This window comes from Periplaneta americana, chromosome 17, assembly GCF_040183065.1.
Source record: "Periplaneta americana isolate PAMFEO1 chromosome 17, P.americana_PAMFEO1_priV1, whole genome shotgun sequence".
Taxonomy (NCBI): Eukaryota; Metazoa; Arthropoda; class Insecta; order Blattodea; family Blattidae; genus Periplaneta; species Periplaneta americana.
The window spans coordinates 3063387-3087978 of record NC_091133.1 but is presented as its reverse complement, the minus strand read 5'-3'; the positions used below and the strand labels follow the sequence as shown (position 1 = coordinate 3087978).

At 34.8% G+C, this 24592-nt stretch overlaps 1 protein-coding gene across 3 annotated transcripts in view; it reads left to right on the top strand.

The window, feature by feature from the left end:
• Nucleotides 1-3900: 3900 nt before the first annotated feature.
• The window catches only part of LOC138693082 (zinc finger protein ZFP2-like), a 31961-nt gene continuing 11269 nt past the window's right edge, over nucleotides 3901-24592 (top strand). For 2 of the 3 annotated variants that reach the window (XM_069816675.1, XM_069816673.1), the window contains exons 1-6: nucleotides 3901-3976; nucleotides 6133-6425; nucleotides 6543-6690; nucleotides 11829-11926; nucleotides 12731-12868; nucleotides 13690-13772. In XM_069816675.1, coding sequence (XP_069672776.1) covers nucleotides 6267-6425; nucleotides 6543-6690; nucleotides 11829-11926; nucleotides 12731-12868; nucleotides 13690-13772 — 626 coding nt within the window. In that variant the 5' untranslated portion in view covers nucleotides 3901-3976; nucleotides 6133-6266. The remainder of the gene's footprint in view (nucleotides 3977-6132; nucleotides 6426-6542; nucleotides 6691-11828; nucleotides 11927-12730; nucleotides 12869-13689; nucleotides 13773-24592) is intronic. The other variant, XM_069816674.1, reaches the window with a different exon arrangement.

Here is a 24592-nt window from a genome sequence, read left to right as displayed (position 1 = left end):
TATCAGTTCAGCTTAAAAAAATTTTTATGTGAGGTTTTCTAATTTAAAAAAAAAAAACAAGGGATTGTTGTTATCTTTCCCTTACAGCCCATTGTTTAAGGTATCTTCTAAACTAATGCACTTCAGATTTCACTTGTCTTCGAACATTTCTTTTTTCACGATCAGTCATATCTATTTTCTTTCTTTTTTTTTATATTCTTTGCCATAGTCCCTTTTTTTCTGCAACTCCTCTTCAGTCATATTTGCCCTCTGCCTACGTATCTTCTCCCTTTCATATTTTCTACTTTCATCATCAGACTTTTTTTCTTTCCTATAAACAATCACATGAAATAATATTCGAAGTTACTTTATCCACCAGCCATTTAATAATTGTATGTTAAATGAAACCTAGGTCCCACAATAAAGGGACCGACGTTACAGGGACCGTTGTTACAAATTAGTATAATTTCCGCAATAGTTCTGACAAAATAAATCGTTAAAAATATCATGGAGGTTAGATTTTTTAGTCAACAAACATTGTAATGTTTTGCATATACTACGAAAGTTTAATATATACAAACTATATTTAATGCCACCTGGGACCAGTGTTACCAACAGAAAACATAACATTCAATCATCAGTGATGATTTTTGTATTTTTCAATAAAATAAATTACGACAATGGACGAAAAGTTTTTTAACTGGCGCCATGTTGACCTCTCATCACTACCAACCGTTAAAATTTACCACATGAAGCATAATTGTCTTTTGAGTAGCTCTTTTATTTCGAGGGACTGGCGTTACAAAATTTTTGGGGACAAACTTTACGTTAAAGTTGTGTCCTTTCAGAATTAAAACAAACAACAATTCCTGTCTTTCATAAGTATTTTAACTATTTATTTTTATTATCTTGGCCGAGGAAATAAAATCAAATCGAAACATTCCGAGAAAAACTTAGTCAGAGTAAAATGTAGTTGGGGATATAGGGACCGTAGTTACATTTTGAAGTTTGGACGTTATTTTTTAAATATAAATTTTAAAATTAATCCTTTTATGCTTTGTTTCCAACGAAAACGTATGAGAGTTAATTAAACGCAAAAGTAATCAGTAACATTTTCAAGAAACTCCTTAAATCATCCGGGACATACATTTACCCATTTCAGAATATTCACCCAGATATGTTCAATTGATGGTATTCAATTTTGAAATAAATTTCTTCTCAAAGTAGATGGCATAATTAAATGTCGCTGCTACATGTTGATAGTATGCAAGATAAAATTAGACCTGATTTTTAATTTCATTCACATGGGAATTTACGTGGTAGCGCAATAAAATTTGGAGCAATTTATGAAGTAGCTTGAATGAGATTCACAAAGTAGGAACTGAGTATCTTTATTTAACAAATATTTTCTCTTTCAGGTGACTTTTCTGCTGAAAAGACACCAGCAAATAACGTGCAACTTGCTACGAACCGCATCGTTTTCTTTTTACCATTATCACAGTCAGTAATGCGAGATAGATTTTTATTAACCATTGGAATACAATTATTCAAGGCATCGTCTGTGTACATTAATCTAACAATGATACAATAATTTTACAGTCATCTTAATCTATGGTAACATGTCACATGCTTATTAAATAGGATACTAGTTACTTAGAGTATAATGTAGTTAATCACTAAGCAAATAACGTACAAATAATACTGCTAATTCAGTCAGTAATGCATAACACACTATAATAGTTACTTGTAAATAAGATGGTTAGTTTCTTTTAAGAGATTCACAGTTAATTATTTTGTAATCACACACTAGCAGGCAATTGATTTCTTTTCTTCTGGCTCTTGATGCCGCCTCTCTTCCATTAGGGTCTCCAGGCACATGCAACGAGAGAGAACAGAAGGGCAGTACACTCAAGAATAAATGGTTAAAATGTAAAACTTTATATTTAAATATTTCTTTATTTATTTATTTCATCAATCATTGTTCATGTCATGGCGGATTAGATGTAAATATTCGTTTATGCACATTGGCTTCAGTGACACGTGCTTCAAAACGCACTTCAGTTTCTTTGAGCTACAGTAGTCTACATAATTTATCATTTATGGATTTGATAGTCGATATCCATTCTGATTACAAACAAGTCTCTGGGTTTGCTTAATACGCTGTTCACTCTCCTCATATTGGAGCAATGGAGCAAGAAAACTATAACCACAGTCTAGTATATACAGTCACGAAGCTTGAGTTGTGAGGGTGCTAGGAACAATTTACTGTGCCACTATTATTTCACATTGTCTGTAATGAGGCGATAGTAGCGATCCTAGTGGTTAGTAACTATCTACATGCATATTTACTATGTATTGAGCTTCGTGACTGTATATACTAGACTGTGCTATAACCCTCTTGATATGAACGAACTGACTCTTTTGAACGACTCTCTCTTGAGAGCTAGCCCACGCCAATTAGTGGGTTTGACCCTTCACTAACCGGTAGTGGTTGAAAATCGAAAAGTTGTATAATGAATCAAAATAGGTCTATCGAAATAAAAAAAAGCTAAACAATGGAAGCCATTTCCTAGTAATGAAATTTAACAATAGAATTCCATTCAGTACAAAAAATGGGAGTATAAAGGTACACTACATCAGTTATTCATAGATTTCAAAAAGGCATATGACTCGGTTAAGAGGGAAGTATTATATAATATTCTTATTGAATTTGGTATTCCCAAGAAACTAGTTCGATTAATTGAAATGTGTCTCAGTGAAACACAGCACAGTCCGTATAGGTCAGTTTCTATCTGATGCTTTTCCAATTCACTGCGGGCTAAAGCAGGGAGATGCACTATCACCTTTACTTTTTAACTTTGCTTTAGAATATGCCATTAGGAAAGTTCAGGATAACAGGCAGGGTTTGGAATTGAACAGGTTACATCAGCTTCTTGTCTATGCGGATGACGTGAATATGTTAGGAGAAAATACACAAACGATTAGGGAAAACACGGAAATTTTACTTGAAGCAAGTAAAGCGGTCGGTTTGGAAGTAAATCCCGAAAAGACAAAGTATGTGATTATGTCTCGTGACCAGAATATTGTACGAAATGGAAATATAAAAATTGGAGATTTATTCTTCGAAGAGGTGGAAAAATTCAAATATCTTAGAGCAACAGTAACAAATATAAATGACACTCGGGAGGAAATTAAACGCAGAATAAATATGGGAAATGCGTGTTAGTATTCAGTTGAGAAGCTCTTATCATCCAGTCAGCTGTCCAAAAATCTGAAAGTTAGAATTTATAAAAGGGTTATATTACCGGTTCTTCTATATGGTTGTGAAACTTGGACTCTCACTCTGAGAGAGGAACATAGGTTAAGGGTGTTTGAGAATAAGGTGCTTAGGAAAATATTTGGGGCTAAGCGGGATGAAGTTACAGGAGAATGGAGAAAGTTACACAACACAGAACTGCACGCATTGTATTCTTCACCTGACATAATTAGGAACATTAAATCCAGACGTTTGAGATGGTCAGGGCATGTAGCACGTATGGGCGAATCCAGAAATGCATATAGAGTGTTAGTTGGGAGACCGGAGGGAAAAAGACCTTTAGGGAGGCCGAGACGTCGATGGGAGGATAATATTAAATTGGATTTGAGGGAGGTGGGGTATGATGAGAGAGACTGGATTAATCTTGCACAGGATAGGGACCGCTGGCGGGCTTATGTGAGGGCGGCAATGAACCTTCGGGTTCCTTAAAAGCCATTTGTAAGTAAGTAAGTATTCCATTCAGTAGCTTAAACCACAGGTGCATTGATCCAATAATGGGGAGTTTGTAGATCCCCTGTCATTTATATTTCAATTTTTTGTTTTATTTTTGTCCTATCTGAGTTACATAGTATTTTTAGATAACTGCTGGTGATCACAGCTCACTTGATCATAGAGCGTGGAGCTGTTACGTTCTGAGTGGTTCATTTTCCTTATAGATATATTTATTATTACTTCATAGAAGTAAGTTTGTAGTCATGAATATTATCAGTTTTGCATTCGTTGTGAAAATCAATTGAATCGTAATTGTTTGTCGGATAGGGTACCATGCAGGAACAATGATGAATTGGTATTTTGGCTTCATTTAGTTACTGTTACTACTACATGACAAAACCTGCAAGACTACAAATCGTAAGAAGCCTCGATATTTTTGTATTTCCTCTTAACAATATGCAATTCATCGACGTCTTCTATCTGTCTTGGCCTGCTGATAGGAGTCGAATTGTTTCTTGCTATTACGTAACAAAATTCTCTACAAAAGCCATAATAATCACAAACGGTAACTATGCTTAAAGTCCACCGCTTTGGAGTAACGGTTAGCGCGTCTGACCGTGAAACGAGCGGGTCCGGGTTCAAATCCTGGTTGGGACAGGTTACCTGGTTAAAATTTTTCTCCGGGGTTTACCCTCAACCCATTAGTATAGTATAGTATAGTATTTATTAGCTGTCGTTATAGCAAAAGCTAATGACATTGTCAAATTACACGTGTGAAATTATAGTGCAAAAATGAAAATTATTCTATTACAACACTAAACATAAAACAAAATGATCACAAATACTCCTTAGAGTTTACAATTGAGAGTCAAGATTATCAAAATTAGGCTAATATCTAGATGAAAATTGTAACACACTGATTACAGATATTGATTTGATTAACAATTTATGAGAATTTCCTAATATATTACAGAATAATAATACAATTCAGAGAAAGAAACCTAAAAAATATCAACAGCTTGCTTTTCTGATTCAAAATATTCTTGTACAGAATAGAATGGGTTTCTAAGAAGCCACGTTTTCACTTTGACTTTGAATATGTCAAGTGACCCTTCCTGTGCTTCCTGTGGAAACATGTTGAACATTCTACAGAAAACATGTTAGGACTACTTTTAACTTTGGATAGTCTGCAAAATGGTATGTCCAGTTTTTCTTTATTCCGAGTATTATACTCATGTTTATCCATCCTACTGGTGAAGCCATAAAGATTTTTCTTGATGTAAAGAAGGAGTTCCAGAATATATTCATTAACAACTGTTAAGATGGACTCCTGTATGAACAGTGGTTTACAATGTGCTTTGCTTGGTTCTTGTGTGATAATTCTTATTGCTTTCTTCTGAATGAGCAGGACTTCAATAAGTTTATTGCTGTTTCCTCACACCAGGATTCCATACTTCAATATGCTGTGAAAAAAAGCAAAATAAACACTTCTTAGGTACTGCCCGGGTATTTTATCTCTAATTCCTCTTAAGAGATACAGGACTCTGGACAGTCTCCGAGAGATGTATTCAATGTGGCAATCCCAGGTTAGTTTTGTATCAAGATGGATACCAAGTAACTTTACTGCCTTTTCTTCAGACCCTTCTTCTTTTTTCAATGACAAAATTAATTTTTGAGTCTTCTCCTCGTTTAAAATTAACTTATTTGCTCTGAACCATTCTGCTGCTTCCAAAACTGTATTTGAGGTTAGCTGACGCAGTTCAGCTGCACTAGTCGAACATGTTATAAAAGAAGTGTCATCTGCATATAATGTAAACATTGAAACAGTTGGACCTCAGATTCATTTCATCATCATTAATTCACTGTATCATCATCATCATCATCATCATCATCATCATCATAATCTTCCACACCAAAGCCTGGGTTAAGTTCATGGTGCAGCATGCTGTACTTGTACAAGAGAGCGGCCGTTCAGCTACCCAATCATTCACAGATTACTAGTGGTAAGCACAATAAGCCTTAGCCTGGAGTACAAGTCTTCGGGTTCCTTCTTCGTACAAGAAAAAAAAAAACTATGCTTAAGTTTTAATTAACTGGTTTCACTACTAGTTATTTATATAGGCCTAGTCATTTTATGAAGCCAACAATAAGCAATAATATTTTGTTGAACAGAAAATTTACAGTCTTCCAAACAAGTACAGTATTGTTTGTAATACCAGTCTTTTTATTACACTCACTATACTGCACTTCGAAAGGAAAATTCTAGTTACCGGTATATTATCTATCCACGTTAATATGTGTTCTTGAGCACTTTCCATAGTTTTACTAATATATATGCTGTCATAATAAATTAATATCAGCTACTGATAGTACTTAGGAATTTAAAACCTGTACGCCTGTTACAGACAGAGTACCGCATTATTTGATCTGAGAAATGCCGACGCGGCGGCCATGTTTATTCCAAAGGAGACTTGGTACAACACAAGACTTACATCGAGACACAGGTTTCTAATGTGATATTCCATTTTTATCTTGAAGAATGCCGTGTTGTTGTGCAGTTAACTGCTCTCAAAGGTCAGAAAAAAATGTCAGATTGTTTCTCCTGCCTCAGGGAGACATAAATAAAGAAAGAAGGAAGAAATGGATCAAGAACATCAAAAGGAAAGGTTGCCTTCCGAAGCGTGCATATGTATGCGAGGTAATTGCTACTGCATTTGAATTATATTGAATATAAATATATATTTTTTATTTGTAATTGTTGCAATTTATGATCGCTGTAATTTACAATTGGGAATACTATAATTTGTGATTACAGAAACATTTCACATACGATATGTTTGAAAATAATCGAGCTGACGGAAGAAGATTGTTACGCTGGGATGCTGTTCCTACAATATTTTCATACAAGAATATTCCAAAATCACGGAAAGAGCCAGAAAAAGGAATAGTCAATGAATCTGAAAGTAAGTGGATTTTACAAAATATGTTGTAATCACGTATGTTTGGCAACAATATACAAGACATTGAAAGAAAAAAAAAAATAAAAAAAAAAAAAAAAAATAATAATAATAATAATAATAATAATAATAATAATAATAATGAAGCTTTGTTAACAACCATTTTGTGATACTGAAATTCAGCACATTCAACAATAATAGTCCTAGATGTATACAAATGTTGATATTTCACGAAGTAAAATAAAACATATTTATAATAAATTACAATTTAATTATTGTTTAAATTCTTAACTTAACTTTGACATCTTTCTTCCTTAACACTTCAACTCATACGTTCCCAACTTGTCATAATATTATTGAAGAAGTCTTATCACTGTATTTTAGGACTAGAATGTATTTATTGTTAAGAAAATTGTCTATTCAATCAATCAATCAATCAATCAATCAATCAATCAATCAATCCAATGAAGAAATCAGTCAATCCTTTATTAATGTCACGACAACTGTTTGTTGCAATAGACATAGGCTAAAATATACTAAATTACAAGAGATATAAAATAATATTTGACATAGAATATAAAAACAAATGAATACAACAATACAAATGAAATATAATAGCGGTAATAATAATAACAATTACCATTATTAATAATAATCGTCATAATGAAGAATTACGTAGGGTTGAAGTGTTGGTGCGAGAATTGCAGTGAAAAATTTCTGATTTTATCGCTATTGAAATGATTGATAAATAATAAAGTGTTATTTCTAATCAGTCATTTTGCTATGATAATACTGTTTATTAATCAATGCCTCCTGTATTCAATAAACCACACACCATGTATGAGTCGCCTTCAATGACCTTCGTTCTAGCATTACTGCGTATGCTTCTCTGCTGAGCAAGGAGTAAATATGACCACCACCACCGAGAATATTTTACTCTCCAATATACAATGACTCTGGTTTCATAGTAGAAATAGTCGCCCCTGGTAGCTAGTTGGTATAGCGCTGGACTACTATGCTCGACGTTGCGGGTTCGATCCCGGCCAAGGTCGATGGCATTTAAGTGTGTTTAACTGCGACAGGCTTATGTCAGTAGATTTACTGGCATGTAAAAGAACTGCAGGACAAAATTCCGGCACATCCGGTGATGCTGATATAACCTCTGCAGTTGCGAGCATCGTTAAATGAACCATAATTTAGATAGTAGGAATACTGCCATCTATTGTTTCGCTTACCAAGAAATAATTGATATAATTGTACAGATAGATGATTTTGACGGTCGGTTTGTAACTTGTCTCCTTGGCTTAATAGTTAAGGTATGAGACATTTGGTTAGATGTGAGGCTTGTTTGTTCGAATCCCGACGTCAGCAGTGGTGAGTAAATAGTATTGTAGTTAATATTATTTATAAGCAGAGAGTAGTTGTGGGTATGTAAAAAATGTGTGTGCTGAAAATAAAATTTTTCTCTTTGCCTTGCTCCCAAATGCTACACACATTCTACAACCTCCTGATGCTTCTGTGTGATTGAAAAAATGTAGTTGAGGATTTTTTATATAAGAATAAGGGACGTGCAGTATCTAAAACAAATTTTGGTCAGGCATTGGAGAGTGTTCGATGAAAGAACCACTCCAAAATGATTTCTGTAAGTGCGACATCTTTCTTGTTGATGCGAATGCAGTAGATTATTCTTGATGAAAGAGCCACAAGTAGGTGTGTTGATGGAAATGAGAATCAAACCAGCAAAGTTTAATGTGGAACATCTGTTGTATTCGGAATCAGCTATGAAAACTCGAAGTGCTAAAGAATTCAAAGCTGTTGCAGTTAATGAAAAATGGGATGGCATCTGAACTCTAAAACGACTGGTTAAATTTACGGGAAATGTGCATACAAGCTGATGACTCCAACAACACTGCTGATGATGATACCATATTGATTTGTCATGATAACAAAGTTGAAGGAGCACAGCAGAATGAAGAAGAAATGCAGATTGAGCAAGTTCACCAGATCAGAGGAGGATTTCAAATGAATGGAGAAAATTCACCACCTATTGCTGCAATTCAGTCTTCAGTAAGTTGCAAGTAGAAGTACACCACAGCCAACTAGTCCTGTATTCTGAAACGAGTTTGGTTGGCCGAGAGAGTCACCATTCATATAAAAAAAGAAATGAAAAATGCGTTTATCTTATTCTATGGTAACAGGTGAGAATACTGTCATCAGGATTTAGATGTTGACGGGAAGAAAGAAGAAAAATAACAATGCGAAGAAAACACAGAACAGAAAAGAGACTGAAGTCTAAAAGCAGGGGCTTCTCAGATAGCGCTCTGAGTGAGAGCAACAATTCCAGACCTCATCGAACAACCAAAGCAGTAGTGATGAGAACCACGTGAAAAAAGGATCTTGGGTCGCTGTGAAATCTACAGTGATAAAACCTTGTCCTTACTTTGTGGGAAAAGTGGTAGAGGGAGGGAAAGGGTATTAACCTTTTATTGGCTTGACAAGTGGCTGGAAATGTGTTGAAGTGGCCAGCACAAGAAGATCCTGATACTAAAGCAGCATATGCTGCAGTGTGTTCTTCCTGAACCATAGGAAACTATAAGAAAGACACACTTGTGGGATATACATTTTCAGTTTTACAGGTTACAATCTTGGTTAGAATATAAATGTATTTTTATATAATGAAATATAAGTGTTTTCTATGTTAAAACTGTCGTATCTGATCTGTTTATTTTTTATTTTAGTAGGTTATTTTACGACGCTTTATCAACAGCTTAGGTTATTTAGCGTCTGAATGAGATGAAGGTGATAATGCCAGTGAAATGTGTCCAGGGTCCAACACCGAAAGTTACCCAGCATTTGCTCATATTGGGTTGAGGGAAAACCCCGGAAAAAACCTCAACCAGGTAACTTGCCACAACTGGGAATCGAACCCAGGCCACCTGTTTCGCGGCTAGACCCGCTAACCATTACTCCAGAGGTGTGGACTCTCAAATCTGTTAGTGTAGTGATCGACAACTGGTCGAAAACTGGCCATTTATTAACACAGTGCGGTCAACAACTGGTATTCTTGTAAGCTGTTAGTGTAAAAATGAATTTAATCATCTGACATTGCTTTAAACGAGTAATGAATAGCACCATTGCATTTGCCAACATTTCATTAACCTAACTAAATCTACATATTACTCTATGAAAAGATTTATTAAATCTATATACTTGGACTTCAACAAACAAAATTTGATAACACAATCCCAAGGGAAAAAAATGGAACTCTCTGCATCGTAATCCACAGTTAATTCCCGATTTACCACGAAAATCGTCTGTAGCTGCATTTAGATTGGCAACAGGCCATGATTGTTTGGCCAAACACCTACATAGAATTGGAATATATCAGTCCCCTAACTGCCCATTGTGCAACTCAAACCAAGAAATGGATTCAGAACACCTCAAAATCTGTGTTTCATTGGCTGGCCATGATAATATCTTGGAAAAATATTGGAGTGCAAGAGGTCAAATGACTTTATTGTCAAACGCCTGGCATTAGAAAACAACAACAACAACATTTCATTACTATTTTACTGCAGAAATCTTTTTCTTGTGACATTCTCTACACACAAAATGGGTGTTTGAAAAACAAATGTTCCTTAACTGGTCAGCTGTGGTGATTCCACCCTAACTGACGTGTCAGTGAGTGTTTGCCCTTGGCACGGTATAAGATTTTGGCAAATTATGGTAGCAGTACCTACATTGCCATTTAATGAATTGATACTTGACTAAATTATATCCATATTTGTTACCGTATTTACTCGCGTAATTCACGCCATCGCATATTTCACGCACCCAAATTATTTACTATATAATTTAATAAATTAATTTCCTCGTATATTTCACGCATTTAATATTCGTGAAATACTGTAACAAATACATACTGAAACTTGAAGTAATGAGGTGTGTTATGTTGAGGAGCCCTGAATGTACGGTATCTTAAATGCCGTAACGAGAGAGTGCATGGCGGTATTTGGGACTGGACAGCTACCTGTTACAGGCGCTCCCTTCTCGTCTATGAAAGTCCTTTAAAAATACCGGTATAGGGTATTGACCTCCCCCTACCATTTGAATGGGGGTGGTTTGAAAGCTTTGTGTTGGATCGCATCAGTTGAGTTTGAGACTCGAAAAGGGAAACCTGTCAAAAGCCGTCTGTTAAAAGTTTTAACAATGAATGTTAAATCCCGATATTCGAGTCATACTGCATCCTTCAAATTAAAAGTTATTGCGTATGCAGAAACACATGGCAACAGAGCAGCTGGACGTGAATTCACAGTTCCAGAATTTAATATTCGCTACTGGAGGAAGCAAAAACAAGCTCTTCAAGAAACAAATGCATCAAGGAAAGCATTTCGTGGACCAAAAAGTGGAAAATTCCCTGATCTTGAAGACACGTTACTAGGATATGTAAGGGAACTGCGTAGTTTTGACATTTTTACCCTTAACAATACCAGCTTGTGAAATTCCTCGCATAATTCACGCACCCTTAATTTATAGATCGAAATTGCGGGAAAAAAGTGCGTGAAATATTCTAGTAAATACGGTACTTTATTTCATTATTTGATTGTAATATTTGCATCTTACCAATAATTCCCCACACATGGACCAAAAAAAAAAAAAGACTTCTAAGAGTTTGTTTTATTTGAAGACATGTACGCCCCTAATCTATGTGTAATTGGTATGTGAACAATAGACAAGATTCGGTATAGTGGATACAAAACCACACGGAATTATCGATGCTGTATATAATATTTTCAATTTCTGTTTGTTTATTAAAACACATAATCAGGTATTCAGAATTAATTACAACTCATCAACGTGACCTGAAACCTGCTTCCTGGCCGCAATCTATTATTTCTGACGAGGTACAGTAAGGCCACTGAGGTATATTCTGTAATCTGTAAAGTGGCTTAAGCTGTTAATGCATGCACACACCCTGCAGATATAATAGGAAGCATAATCATTTGTATCTGCTTCCCTCTGATACTAAAGGTGTTGCATGCAGTTATACCAAACTAGTTTTTAACATCAAGTTGCTGGTAATAGATCCTTCCCAACAGCTCACAATGTAGAACTGAATGTGTCTTTTTAATCACCTCTTCCAGTTGTGATGGATGCTATCAAGATGGAACCTGAGGTCGATCCGTTGGCTATACAGACAAGTAATAACACTGATTGGAAGGAAAAGAAGTTTTCGTCTGAGGTAAATTGATAATGATTACTATGTCGAACAAGCAACATTGATCATTCTTGTAAACCATGTCAGAGGAAAACATGCAACTGTGGAATAATTATATTCAACATACTTTATCAGAGAAAGAAGCCAGGAATATCTCGTCTTAGTTGCCATTGTGACACGTATTCCTTGTTTTACAAAAGTATGCTTTTCACTCATTATGAGGACTGTTCAATTAAATTAAAATGTACAAGATTTAATTCAAATTCTTCTTTAATTTATTTTTGGACATTAAAATTAATGTATGCAAGTTCAAAATTAAGTTATTTCAAATAAGCGTCTATATGGAAAGCTGTCCTGCACTCAGTGCTGGTTAGCTTCAGTTGGAACACTTGATACCAAAGAAGAATCTGTGAGGACGCTCTTGCATACAGGAGCACACAGTCAACATGTTAGCTGGAATTGTAATTTTTAAGATTAATGTATTGTAATCATCTGAGGTGATCTGTGATGTCGCAAAATTGTTCTCTTCCATTAATTTACTGATCTGTATATCTGAGAAATGAACTAAATATATCCCTCTAGCTATACATATTAAGTAAAATAGCAAAATTAAAGAGCTAAAATAGTAGCTTATATTTATCAAGGTTCTACTGTCGCTGCTGATGTACATCGCCATTTAATTATGTTTGTTAGCAGATTGAATTATCATTCCTTTGCTACACTTATTTATTTTGTTAAATGTTTGTACACAGACCAGAGTACAGCCTGTAGCACTGTAAATTAGACAAAATTCAAATTAATCATATACCTTCTGTTTTTGTTCATCAGGAATTTAATTCATTGAATCTACAATCGATTAAAATAAAGGAGGAAAACGAGGATCACATTTCTGGTGTCACATCAGAGATTAAATTTGAAGAAAGTTCAGTGCCATTCAATTTATCCTTGGTCAAGTGTGAAGTTGAGGTGAGTGAAATTCATCAGTTACTTTGGCTATTCTTTTTCCAGTTTGTTACGTATATTGTGTTCCTCACAGATATTGTTAGTGTACAACTCTCAGCAGTTAGTGTTTGTTGTCGTGTAAGAGAAGTATTAACTTTCTCAGTGCGTCATTCAATAGTTATTTCTTTGTTGTGAAGTATCATAATTTTGAACTGTGATTTGATTTTTATTCTAAGCACTATGGTCAGTGATTTGTTCGAATAAAGACATTGTAAAATAAAACCTTCCACACCATATTATTCTCAACTTTGAGTAAACAATCAAATACTGTAGAACGTTGTTAGTTCTTTGCTTATTTTGCACCATAACGCACTATATTAATAATAATAATAATAATAATAATAATAATAATAATAATAATAATAATAATATAATAGTAATAATACTAGTAGTAGTAGTAATAATAATAATAATAATAATAATAATAATAATAATAATAGTAATAATAATAATTCATGGCACTTCAATTCTTTAATGGCCCAGATTCACCAAGTGGCTACTGGCCTCACACCTCACACCCACAACAGTTCTTGTTCTTTAAATGGTGTGATATGGCAGCATTATTAACTCCAATTTTGGAGATTTTCAGCCACAACAACTCGGCCAATTCTTTCGGCATAAAGAGCAAAGACTCGCATGGAGTATCTGCCCGAGTACTGTCTACTGCTACTATGATTTCTACTTGCGCTCAGAAGGATTTAATTCCACGTCTGTGGCATGGAAAATCTGAACTCTGATTCATGGAATATCACAGTTTCTTAGTTTTATTTAATCTGTATTTTCAGGAAGAGTTATGTGACTTGGACACAATAAGGGAGGTGCAGGACATGAAAGTAGAGGCAGAGGAGAAGAAAGTATCGACTGGAAGGTAAGTATGTCTTGCGAGCTTTCTCTTGATCCTTTGAAGCGATTTTACTTTAAATTCTGTTTCTTGCGTAAGATGAAGACAAATCAAATGAGCAACATGTCATCACGTCAGTTCTGACTACTTTTGCTTCCAAATACCCGTACACAGGCTAAAAACAGTTAGGCACTGCCTTGTTTAATTTGGCAACCTTTATACTCTAGGTACTTCAGGGTGTGTTTGAAACAATTTATAACTTGAAAGTGGGCACTTTAATGGAAAAGTAAATATTATATATCTTTTAACAGGAAACTTCCTGTATTTATGGGACAGTTAATTAATTTTTTATTTTCTATTTTTTGTTTATTTGCTTCTTTCCGTCTTTTATTTACACAATTGTAATTTTCCTATTTTCCTTTGTTTTCTGTTCTTCTTTCCTTGTCTTCATCTTCTTCCTGTTTGGTCTCTTTATTTTTCCTTTCCCATATTTTCTTATATGCTTCGTTTCCCTTTTCTGCGTTTTATTTATTTTCTTCCTTACCTCCACAGTGACCAGTTTGTTTAAACATGTCGCTGACGAAATTTTTCACAGAGGAATTCCCGCAAAAGCACCAGATGTCGATCTCGATCTCGTATTCCCGTAAATTTGACTTAACAGTAGCATTTTAAAAATAGTAGGGCCTGAGATTTCCAAACCGTATCGTGACTGTTTTTTCTTTGCTGTGTAGAGATGCACGTTGTAATAGGTGGGACTTCTGTATGGCCAGTATATAAATTTCTGTTTATTGACAGCAGTGTCGTATCCTAGCCCTGAGTTAAAGGTATACTGGGTGGTATTAATAAAGATGAGGAAGATGAGTTTGCTTCAAATTTTGTGATCTTTCTCCTTTTCCTATTAATAAAGTTGAGGAAAATGAGCTTGCTCATCAAAAATTCCTCCACCTTTGAGAAAGGAGTCAGCACGTAATAGTTTCCTCGCATTACTTATTAATAAAACGGAGTTTTGCTTCTTGCTCTGAAGCATTTGCTTCAAAAAACCTGAGGTACCTAAATAGGTAACTCTTGTAGAGTGAAGCTGTTGTATCGAAATGGCTGAGTTCATGGATATTCAATGGCCTCAAAAGTTGTATAAGAAGCACAGAGATTCACTTTCGAGAGATTACAAACTTCGTACCGATTTAATCAAGAAAATGTGGATTGTTTAACCGACTATTTCTTAGGTGACACAAACCAAACCAGAGGCAGTGCATTTAAATATTTCCTTAACAGATTTGCAGAGGCTAATGCTGTTGGAACAATTGGAGGCATTGAAGGAACACAGAGAGTATTATAAGGAAAAGCGTGCAAGACTCTTTGAAAACTACTATCAAATCACAGCTGACAATACACGGAATGTTGAATACCTCTTTATTTACAATTTACACACAAATGTAACTTACATGAAATTATCAGTTCAAATATTATGCACTGGAATGAAATAGAATTTGGGAGAGGGGCACTATGACCCAGCACTGCGACCTATCAAGATACATTGCATTAACCCTCAAGCTAGGCACATTCCCAAACTCACACCGGCTGACTACACTAGGGTTTGCTATGTATCCAGGTTTCGAGCAAGCAACTCCACTAATCCCTAGGCCAGCCCCGTCCTTGCGTCGCTAGCCGGCATTCGAGGAATGCTATGGAATAATGACTGAATGGAGAAATGTTGACAGAATGATGTAAATTCCTCATTAGGGGAAACGGGAGAACCCCGAGAAAACCCAACTGCATCCTTGTCCGCCACAAGTGTCACTACGGAGTTTTCAATTAAAGATCCCATATGAACCGGGACAGTCATTCATCTTTATGTTCTTGTTTCCCATCTTTTTAAAATCTGGTTTTCATATTGGACACTTTTTTAATTAATTGTGCCTCGTTTATTGGCATCCCAAAGCCTTTTTCATACTTCTCTCTGGTATTTGCAAATGCTGCAGATTTCTTTTGCCTCGATTCTGGTAACATTGACTTCATAAATATAACTGGAAATTTTTTAACGCTATCCATAAATAAAGATAAATCTTCTCCCTTTTTCCCAACGTCTTCCTCTGTATCACTCATAGCTCAATCACTAATCTTTTCGATCGAAATACACGTGGCGGTGTCGCTTGTTGTGGCTGGCCTGAACCCGTTTGACGACTCTACTGATACGAATTCCCACGCTAAATGAAGCAAACTCTGAGAGCAAACTCTGGCACATAAGAGCAAGCTCCGATAGTTTTTATTAATACGACATTTCAGAGCTTCCTCATAGAAAAAGCAAGCTCGTTTTGCTCATAAGGAAGATGAGCAAAGTAAGGTCTTCGTTTTTATTAATACCACCCACTGTTTCATATATTATACAACATTTCCCAATTTAATCTGCCTCCTTAGGTTTACAATAATTGTCATTTTATAGATGGTATCAAGAGGTATAGCAACGAAGTCTTGACTGTATGATCTCGTTCTTTATTTCATTTATAGTAAAATCAGAAACAGCTTTAATCATTTTGTACAGCTGGAGAGGTCTCGCAAAATAATATTGAATTTTGTAGAGTGGCTTGTATTCTCTAAGAATACCCGAAAACTCTAAGGGTGCTATGCATAGACATTTCGCTAGCCCACGCTACGAGCGTGCTAAACTAGCCTTGGCTATCGAGTGATTACTTGTACAGGATTCATATCGTATCATATCGCTAACACTGGTTTGTGAATACGAAAAACGTTAGTTCCCTGATCATCCATCGGAAGCCTCCACTAAGAATGTTTATGAATATGGCCCAATATACTTACCTCTATTTAGGGATTTACTAATGTTATCTTTTCCTTCGAACGGAAGCTCTTTTTTTTAGCGAAGAAGATCACAGCATCTATTAATCGTTTCATAATAAAGGAGAAACGTGCACAAGCTTGCATGGGATATTGGTTAGTCTTCCTGCGAAGTTCGATCACTGGACGTGGTACTTATCATTAATTGTATCATAAGTTCCCTGTTTCTCTTCACCAGTTCCTATGTTTACTGATGCTCCCATCCTTTGGTTGTTCATTACGCCTGACATCTATTCTCTGATGCCCGGACATTTTCAATTTTAAGAAATGCTGAAGATGAGACTTAGATTTTCTTGCCTAATAATTTGTTTTTCTTTCCACATCCAGTCAACCACTCAACTGTTTTATTATGAGTTGCTGAAATTCAGGGGCGTATTTTGCGGGCTACCGGGGCTACCGGCGGTAGCCCAAGGAAATTACAAAAGTAAAAATTTATAATATAACATAATGTAATAATTTTGTATTATTAGTTTTACCATAGTATTTAAAATTAAAGTAATTGTTAGATATATTTTGTGTAATAATAGGGTCAGCGGTAGCCCAAACCCTTTAACCAGTATACGCCCCTGCTGAAATTTGTATAAAGTGTGTATACTTCTGACTTCGTCGACTTGTGGACTGCTGTTAAGGGTGTCAGTTCAGAGTTCACCTTTTCTATTAATTTCGAGTTTCTCGCCAAATGTTGCAGTGGTAAACTTTCTGCTATTAAGATGCTTTCTCTAAAGATTGCATCCTAATTGATTACATTTCACTACAAATAAATAATAATAATCTTAATTAACTAATTCCAAATGAGACATTAAACATTATTTTTGAAGTAACACATTGACGTTGCAGTACAAAACAACGCACGCATAGACTGAACTCAGTGTGCCTTCACAACAGCCCCGTGCTCACGTCTTGACTTGAGAAGAGCTGTAGAGGAACAGCACGCATTGCTAAGCAAAGTCCTGTACACTTGCACCCCACCCTTGTGACGTAATACAACAGTCTACAATATACAGTCACGAAGCTTGAGTTTCGAGGGTGCTAGAAACAATAGACTGTGACGGTACTATTTTGCATTGCCTGTAATGAGGCGATATTAGCGATCCTAGTGGTGAGCAACTATCTAATGTTTGAATATTTACTACGTATTGAGCTTCGCGACTGTATATACTAGACTGTGCTAATACGTTAGCCCGAAGTCTGATCACGAGAGTAGCCGGACTCATCATACCTTTCGGTGTTCGCGTCGCCACATCGTTTATGCGCAATAAAGTATTTATTTGGACCACGATTTTAAATATTCTTTTCTCGCTAAAAGTACGTGATTGACGGACACGTTGAATTAAAATGCGCATCTTCTCTCTCATGTGATTCAGGGATTGTAATTTGCCAATCATTCGTTAGACGTTTCTGAATTCGTTTACTTATATCATGAGAAAAAATTGTTGCGATAGTTAAATTTTGAAGGGTTGCAAATTTAAATCGTGATGTATGATTACTGAAATAGTTCAAAGCGATAATCCAAATGCATTAATTGAGGGACGACCGCAAGCCCGAGGACTCCACTCTAATGTAATTTCCTGGAGTCCGTACTCTTCGAAGATGATCAGCAGGGAACGGATTTATATGGACTAAAAATATATGAAATATGTAAATATATATGTAGTTATTTTTACCAAAATATGGAATTAAATATGGATTTTTACCAAAATATGGAATTAAATATGGACTTAAAATTATAAAAAAATGACTATGTACGTTAAATATTGGTACATTTTAATCAAACTAAACAAAAAATATAATGGACGTACCTTATCTTCCAATGTAGTTTCAACAAAACACAATTTTTATTGTCTGTTACCATAACAATAGGTTACAAACATTTCTTTCAAGTGCTGAAAAGTGAATCTTCTTCTATTGTCTCTGAGGATAGATTTATACTGACTAAAAGAGCGTTCGACGTCACAAGAAGTAACTGGTACATAATTCAATTTCACAATGTCTGCTGGGGATAAGTCCAAGTTAATCTTCACTGTTGATTCACCACTCATCACAGCAACAACCTTTTGTAGTTCTTCATATCCAGGGTTTTTTGAAAGTACAGTGTCCACCTTAGCTCTTACTGCATCTGCAACTTTACCTCTACCACGATTCAGTTGTTCCACAGTACTATTTATAATTTCATATAGCTCTTACTGCATCTGCAACTTTACCTCTACCACGATTCAGTTGTTCCACAGTACTATTTATAATTTCAAAACTTTCAGATAGTGAAAGGTGCCTATTTTGGAGACTTTTGAGCGTTTTTATGATGCATGAAAATGTATGCTGAATGTGAGCTAAGTCATTCTTCACACTTATGTCACAGGTAACTGTTTTCGCAGTATCAATTGAGACTGCATCTTCAGAGTCCAATGCAAGGAGAACATTGTTAATAGAGTCTATATGTTCGGCATAATATTCAACTGCTTCTAGCCATGTACCCCATCTAGTTAAAATTGGCTTTGGTGGCAATGGAATTTCAGGGTACATTTCTTTCAACACGTTAACTCTACTGGGAGCTTTGAGAAATACTTTTTTCACTGATGAAATCAACAAATCTACTTTAGGGAAATTGTCTCTGACCACTTCTGCCACACGATGAAATGCATGCGCCACACAAGTAAAATGAGTCAATTTAGGATATACAACAGATAATGCTTGTCCAGCTTTGACCATATAAGGGGCAGCATCGCTAATAAAGAATAACACATTATCGTACATAATACCCTTTGGCCACAGGATACCCATAGCTTCGTTGAACAGTTTAACTATAGTTTTGTTATTGCACTTTTCTAGAACATCACAATGTAAAAGAATTCGTTCAGAATATTGTTCACTTAACAAACCGATAACTACATTACCAACAAGTCTACCTTCTTTGTCGGGAGTCTCATCAATGGAAACCCAAATTGAACTATCTTTAATTTCATCTCTTATCTTCTGTATTGTCTCATCGTAGATGGATGGAGCATACGTCTTCCTAAGTGTTGACTCATCCGGGATTGTATGTTGAGTATATTTTTCAAGGAATTCCCTGAAGACCTTATTCTTTAGTTTGTAGAGAGGAATATCAGCAGAGATGAGAGAACGGCACAGGTCGATGTTAAACTCAGATCTTACATTCGATGTTGTTGGTTGTGTTAAAAACAATTGTCTCTGCTTGGAATTTAGTTGTTTGTTGGCCTGATGTTTACTAGTTGTAATGTGTTGTTGCACCAGGAACTTTTGTGTAGATGATACTGCACACTGACACAAATTACAAAATAATATTTTATTGTCAGTTGATAAACCATCTTCTTTAAATTCTGAAATGTAACTTGTTAGTTTTGATTTTAAATTGACTGAATGACGTACTTTTGGCATATTTACCGTCTTTATAGTATGATTTACAAAACTGAACCTATGTGTACTCTGACTGGCATTTAACTGTTGAGCTGCACAACTGAAGTCTGTTAAAAATTTTAAATTAAATTAATACAGTTTTGTAACTTACTTTCCCATTGTTGATAGGACTGCTAATTTTCAAATAACTCTGATGTTAAAGGGATTACTGAACATGTGTTTAAATCTCTATTGTTGAAATGTATTTTTAAAAGTTAATGGAATTTTGTTTTGTTTTATTGTTAAACCTAATATAATATGGACTGTTTTATATGAAATATGGAAAATATATGGAAATTAACGAAAATATGTACTAAACTCTAAAATATGGAAAAATATGGAAAATAAAAGTAGGATTTTTCAACCCTACACATTGTGAAACATAAAGATAATGCAAAATATAAATTATATTAGCTTTATAAGTAAATATGTATTTACATATAAATCCTTTCCCTGATGATCAGGAGGTTTCTTGTTGTATTGTATTGTATTTATTAACATTCCATGGTATTCATACATGCTTACAGCTAGAATATGGAACAAGTCAAAAAACTAAATACTGTTATAAAGTGTTAATTTATAGTCACAGTCTAGATGAAATATATGCAGACGAGATTTACAATATTGTCTACTAGTACAACACAAAGTTTTAGTATCAATTTCATGAAGCGTTATTGAATGTCATGAATTCACCTACAGAATAGAAGGCGTGAGAAATTAGGTACTTCTTTAATTTGGCCCTAAATAATTTTATGTTTAGAGTTTCATTTTTTATATCGATAGGAAGGCTATTAAAAATTTTTACTGCCATATAACGCACTCCTTTTTGATAGCACGATAGACTTTCCAATGTAGTATAAAAGTCATTTTTTTGACGTGTATTTATGCTATGAACTGTTGAATTAGTTACAAAGTTTTCACGATTACATACGAGGAAGACTATTAATGAAAAGATATACTGACAAGCCATGGGCATTATGTGTAGTTTTTTAAAATAGTCCTACACGATTCCCTACACGATTTGGCACCTACTATTATTCTAATTACTCTTTTTTGTAATAGAAATATATTGTTACTATCTGTGGAATTTCTCCAGAATATTATTCCAAAACTCATTACCGAGTGGAAGTATGCAAAGTATATTGTTTTTAAGGTATTGATATTTACTATCTTTTGCATAGATCTAATAGCAAAACAAGCTGAATTTAGTTTGGGGGTAATTTCTTTAATATGATTTTTCCAATTTAACACATCGATTTTTAAGCCAAGAAATTGTTAATAACTGACGCAGCTCAAAGCCCGATTGAATGTAGTTTATCGCGTAAGAATCTTGTCAGTTCTCCACACGCGAAAATATCGCCTTAAGCACGCTATATTGCAGTAGCAGAACCATTTTAAATAAATGCTTCCACAGCAAACTCGGTGTTCTCGCGAACAATGCTCTGTGGTGAGTGAGTCACTTTATACAGCTGTTTGTGTTTTCCTATTAACATGTGGGCATTTAAGTGTCTCTTTATTTCTGCTCTCTCTTGTATACATTCTCGGTTCGCATGACTTAACCAAATCGAGATCTGTACAGACAATGAATTTCTTAAGCCTTGAATGCCCAGTTTCGTAAAGATAATGTTAAAAACTATTATTATGTTATCTGTAGGCCTGCTTTAAAATAGTGTAATACATTGAAGTGCTTTCTCATTACAGTTTATAAGTAAATTAAAATGACTTTGCTTTATCTGTATTTGTTTTGAGCTTTCGTCATGTCTTTCATTTTTCCTCCACTTCTCACATTTTTTCTTTCCTGCTCTCTGTGTTCACTGTGTAGTCTCTTTCCGACGAATTTGCGATTCTCTGCTTACTTTTCGTAATGTATCAGCATTTGTGAGGGGATGGAGATAGACTGAATATAATATTAGCGGTTATTTACGCAACTGGCAGCATTAACTACTTCCTTAAGCACAAGAAACTGTAGGTTTAGTTGTTCGGTCACATACAGTACTACATGTTAATATTCATATTCATACTTTTTATCATCATACGGCTTTCAGGTAGTGGTTTCCCTCACATTTCTGCATACAGTCCATCACTACACTTCATTACATTCAATCACATATCCTAATATATTTCTCCTATCATCTATATCTCTTGTTCTCTTATTTCAAATTCTGCGCACCGCTATCCCAATCCATTTGGCTTCTCGTTTTCAAAATTTGTCCGCATATCATCAGCTAAGTACAAGATCTCATCAGAACAATTTACTCATTATACCCTACCACAAGACATCTTTATATTCTTCATCTTATACAGTTTCAGTTGCTAGAAATTGGAACTCGCTACCAAGTGATGTAAGGGGTTGTTGGACAATAACTTCATTTAGGTCAAAATTACATAAATTCTTACTTAACAAATTAATTGCTGATTAATATTAATTACATATTATAATGAAACTAATATCTGTCCAATCCTATTATTATCATTAATTTCCCTAAATAGATTTACAAAACCTCTAATGGCAATTACATTAATATTCCCTTTATAGAAATATATTTTAGATTTATATATATATATATATATATATATATATATATATATATTTTTTTTTTTTCTCCCTGTAACATAGTTCTAGTAAGCTTATATTAAATTAATTTTCATCATTTTACTAGCTATCTCAAACCTCGAATTAATCATAATTGATTGAATTAAATTAGCTCATAAATTAAGTTACTACTTTACCTTATAGTTTTATCTAAATTTAAATAAATATGTAGTGTCCTAGTCGTTAACTTAACTGAAGAATATTGCTGGAGAACCTTTTAAGTGTAATGTAAATATTCGTAATTTAAATATGTATTGTATTGATTAAGGCTGGTTGAGTGGAAGAGAAGGCCTTATGGCCTTAACTCTGCCAGCGAAAATAAAACATTATTATTATTATTATTATTATTATTATTATTATTATTATTATTATTATTATTATATCTCCCCATATCTTCCAATGACCTAAAGTTAAACCCTATTTCTTCCTCCATCCTCTCTGATGTACAGTATTTTCAACTCTTCATCGTCTTTATCTGCCCTGAATCTCATTCCCTAATACTATGCAATACTCTCTGCCTTACTCATGTGTACAAACATTCTCGGCTGTAATCTGCTCCTCCATCTCTACTACTATCATTGTCATCTTTCATTACTGTTATCCCTAATTTTCTGTTTATCTTAAAACCTTTTTATTTCTGACTAGTATTCACTAATTTTTCTACTTTCTCATCTACATTACCGTATTATATTATTTGTGTCGTTTATTGTTCCAGTGTTCTAATGTCTGTAATACTTACTTCCTATTACTTGTTCAATTCACTTATCACTTTTTCGCTTTATTGGATAACTTTTACGGTTCACTCTCACTACTTGCACTCAGTTTCTATCTCCTCTACTTCCCATACTCTTCCTCTCTCAATTAATGTTAATATGTATAACTCTGTCCAACGACAAAAGTAAACAGTAAGCGTAGTCGTAAGTGATGATTTTTATCACTCTAAACATCGGTGTAATATGAATACGTCATCACTATTTGAGTTCAGTCTGAAGTGAAGTAGCCCACTGTGACATGAAAACCCCAAAACGCAAACTACCACTTCTTAATATAAGTGTGCGAGCAGATGGAAAAGAAATAATAACGTAGTGCAATAATTTTGCAATGAGGTAGAGAAACTACTAATATCATTGGAAAGAATTATTGTTCGGGCAGCTGTAGCTGTAAGGAAACGTTCAAGGACAGTACAGAATGTAGTGAACAACTGAGAAATAAGAGGACAGTACTCCTAGAGAGTAGTGGTGAGAAAATTGTAACACGCCAGAAAAAGACGTTTGAACGAATTCGATCAGTGTATAGTGCGATGAATATCACGAGGTCAAGCGAATGATTTTCACTCTTTGTAAACTGTACAATGCAATGCATTAGTTACACATTATACCTTCCAGAGGATTGCAATAGACATGGGATTGTTGTTGTTTAGCCAACTGTCTGAAGGTTGGAAGCTCAAAAGTTGAAGAAAATTTAAAAATTTAAAAAAATATTTGAGAATGAAGTATTGTACAGAAATGTGTGGTTTACACAAATGAAAGATGGGTCCACACCTACAATACCATCAGGAAATATTGCTGTCATGATACAAAACCAGTAGCTGTGCTAGGCAGAGAACAATAGTTGTACACGTGGTTGGTGAAGGGGCAGAGCTCATCCATGACTCCAAACCCAAGTCTTATATTAAATGTGATTAATGAGAATGAATGTCTCATGAAATGGATGAAAACGCGCCAGATTCAACTGGCACAACTGCATCTGACGTCATCGATAGCTCGATGGTTACAATTAATGGGGCAGATTTCGCCAAGGACACAGTACAAGTTGTTCTAGATGATTAATGTTAGGAAGCATATCATAATTATTCTCTCTCGCACAGAACGTGAATTCAGTGCAGTGTTCCATTGCTCATAAAATATTTCCTGGCAAGCCTCTAAGATTATCCATAAGCAGAAATTATAAACATATGCAAGCATTTTCCACGCAATTGGCAATTGTAGTTTAA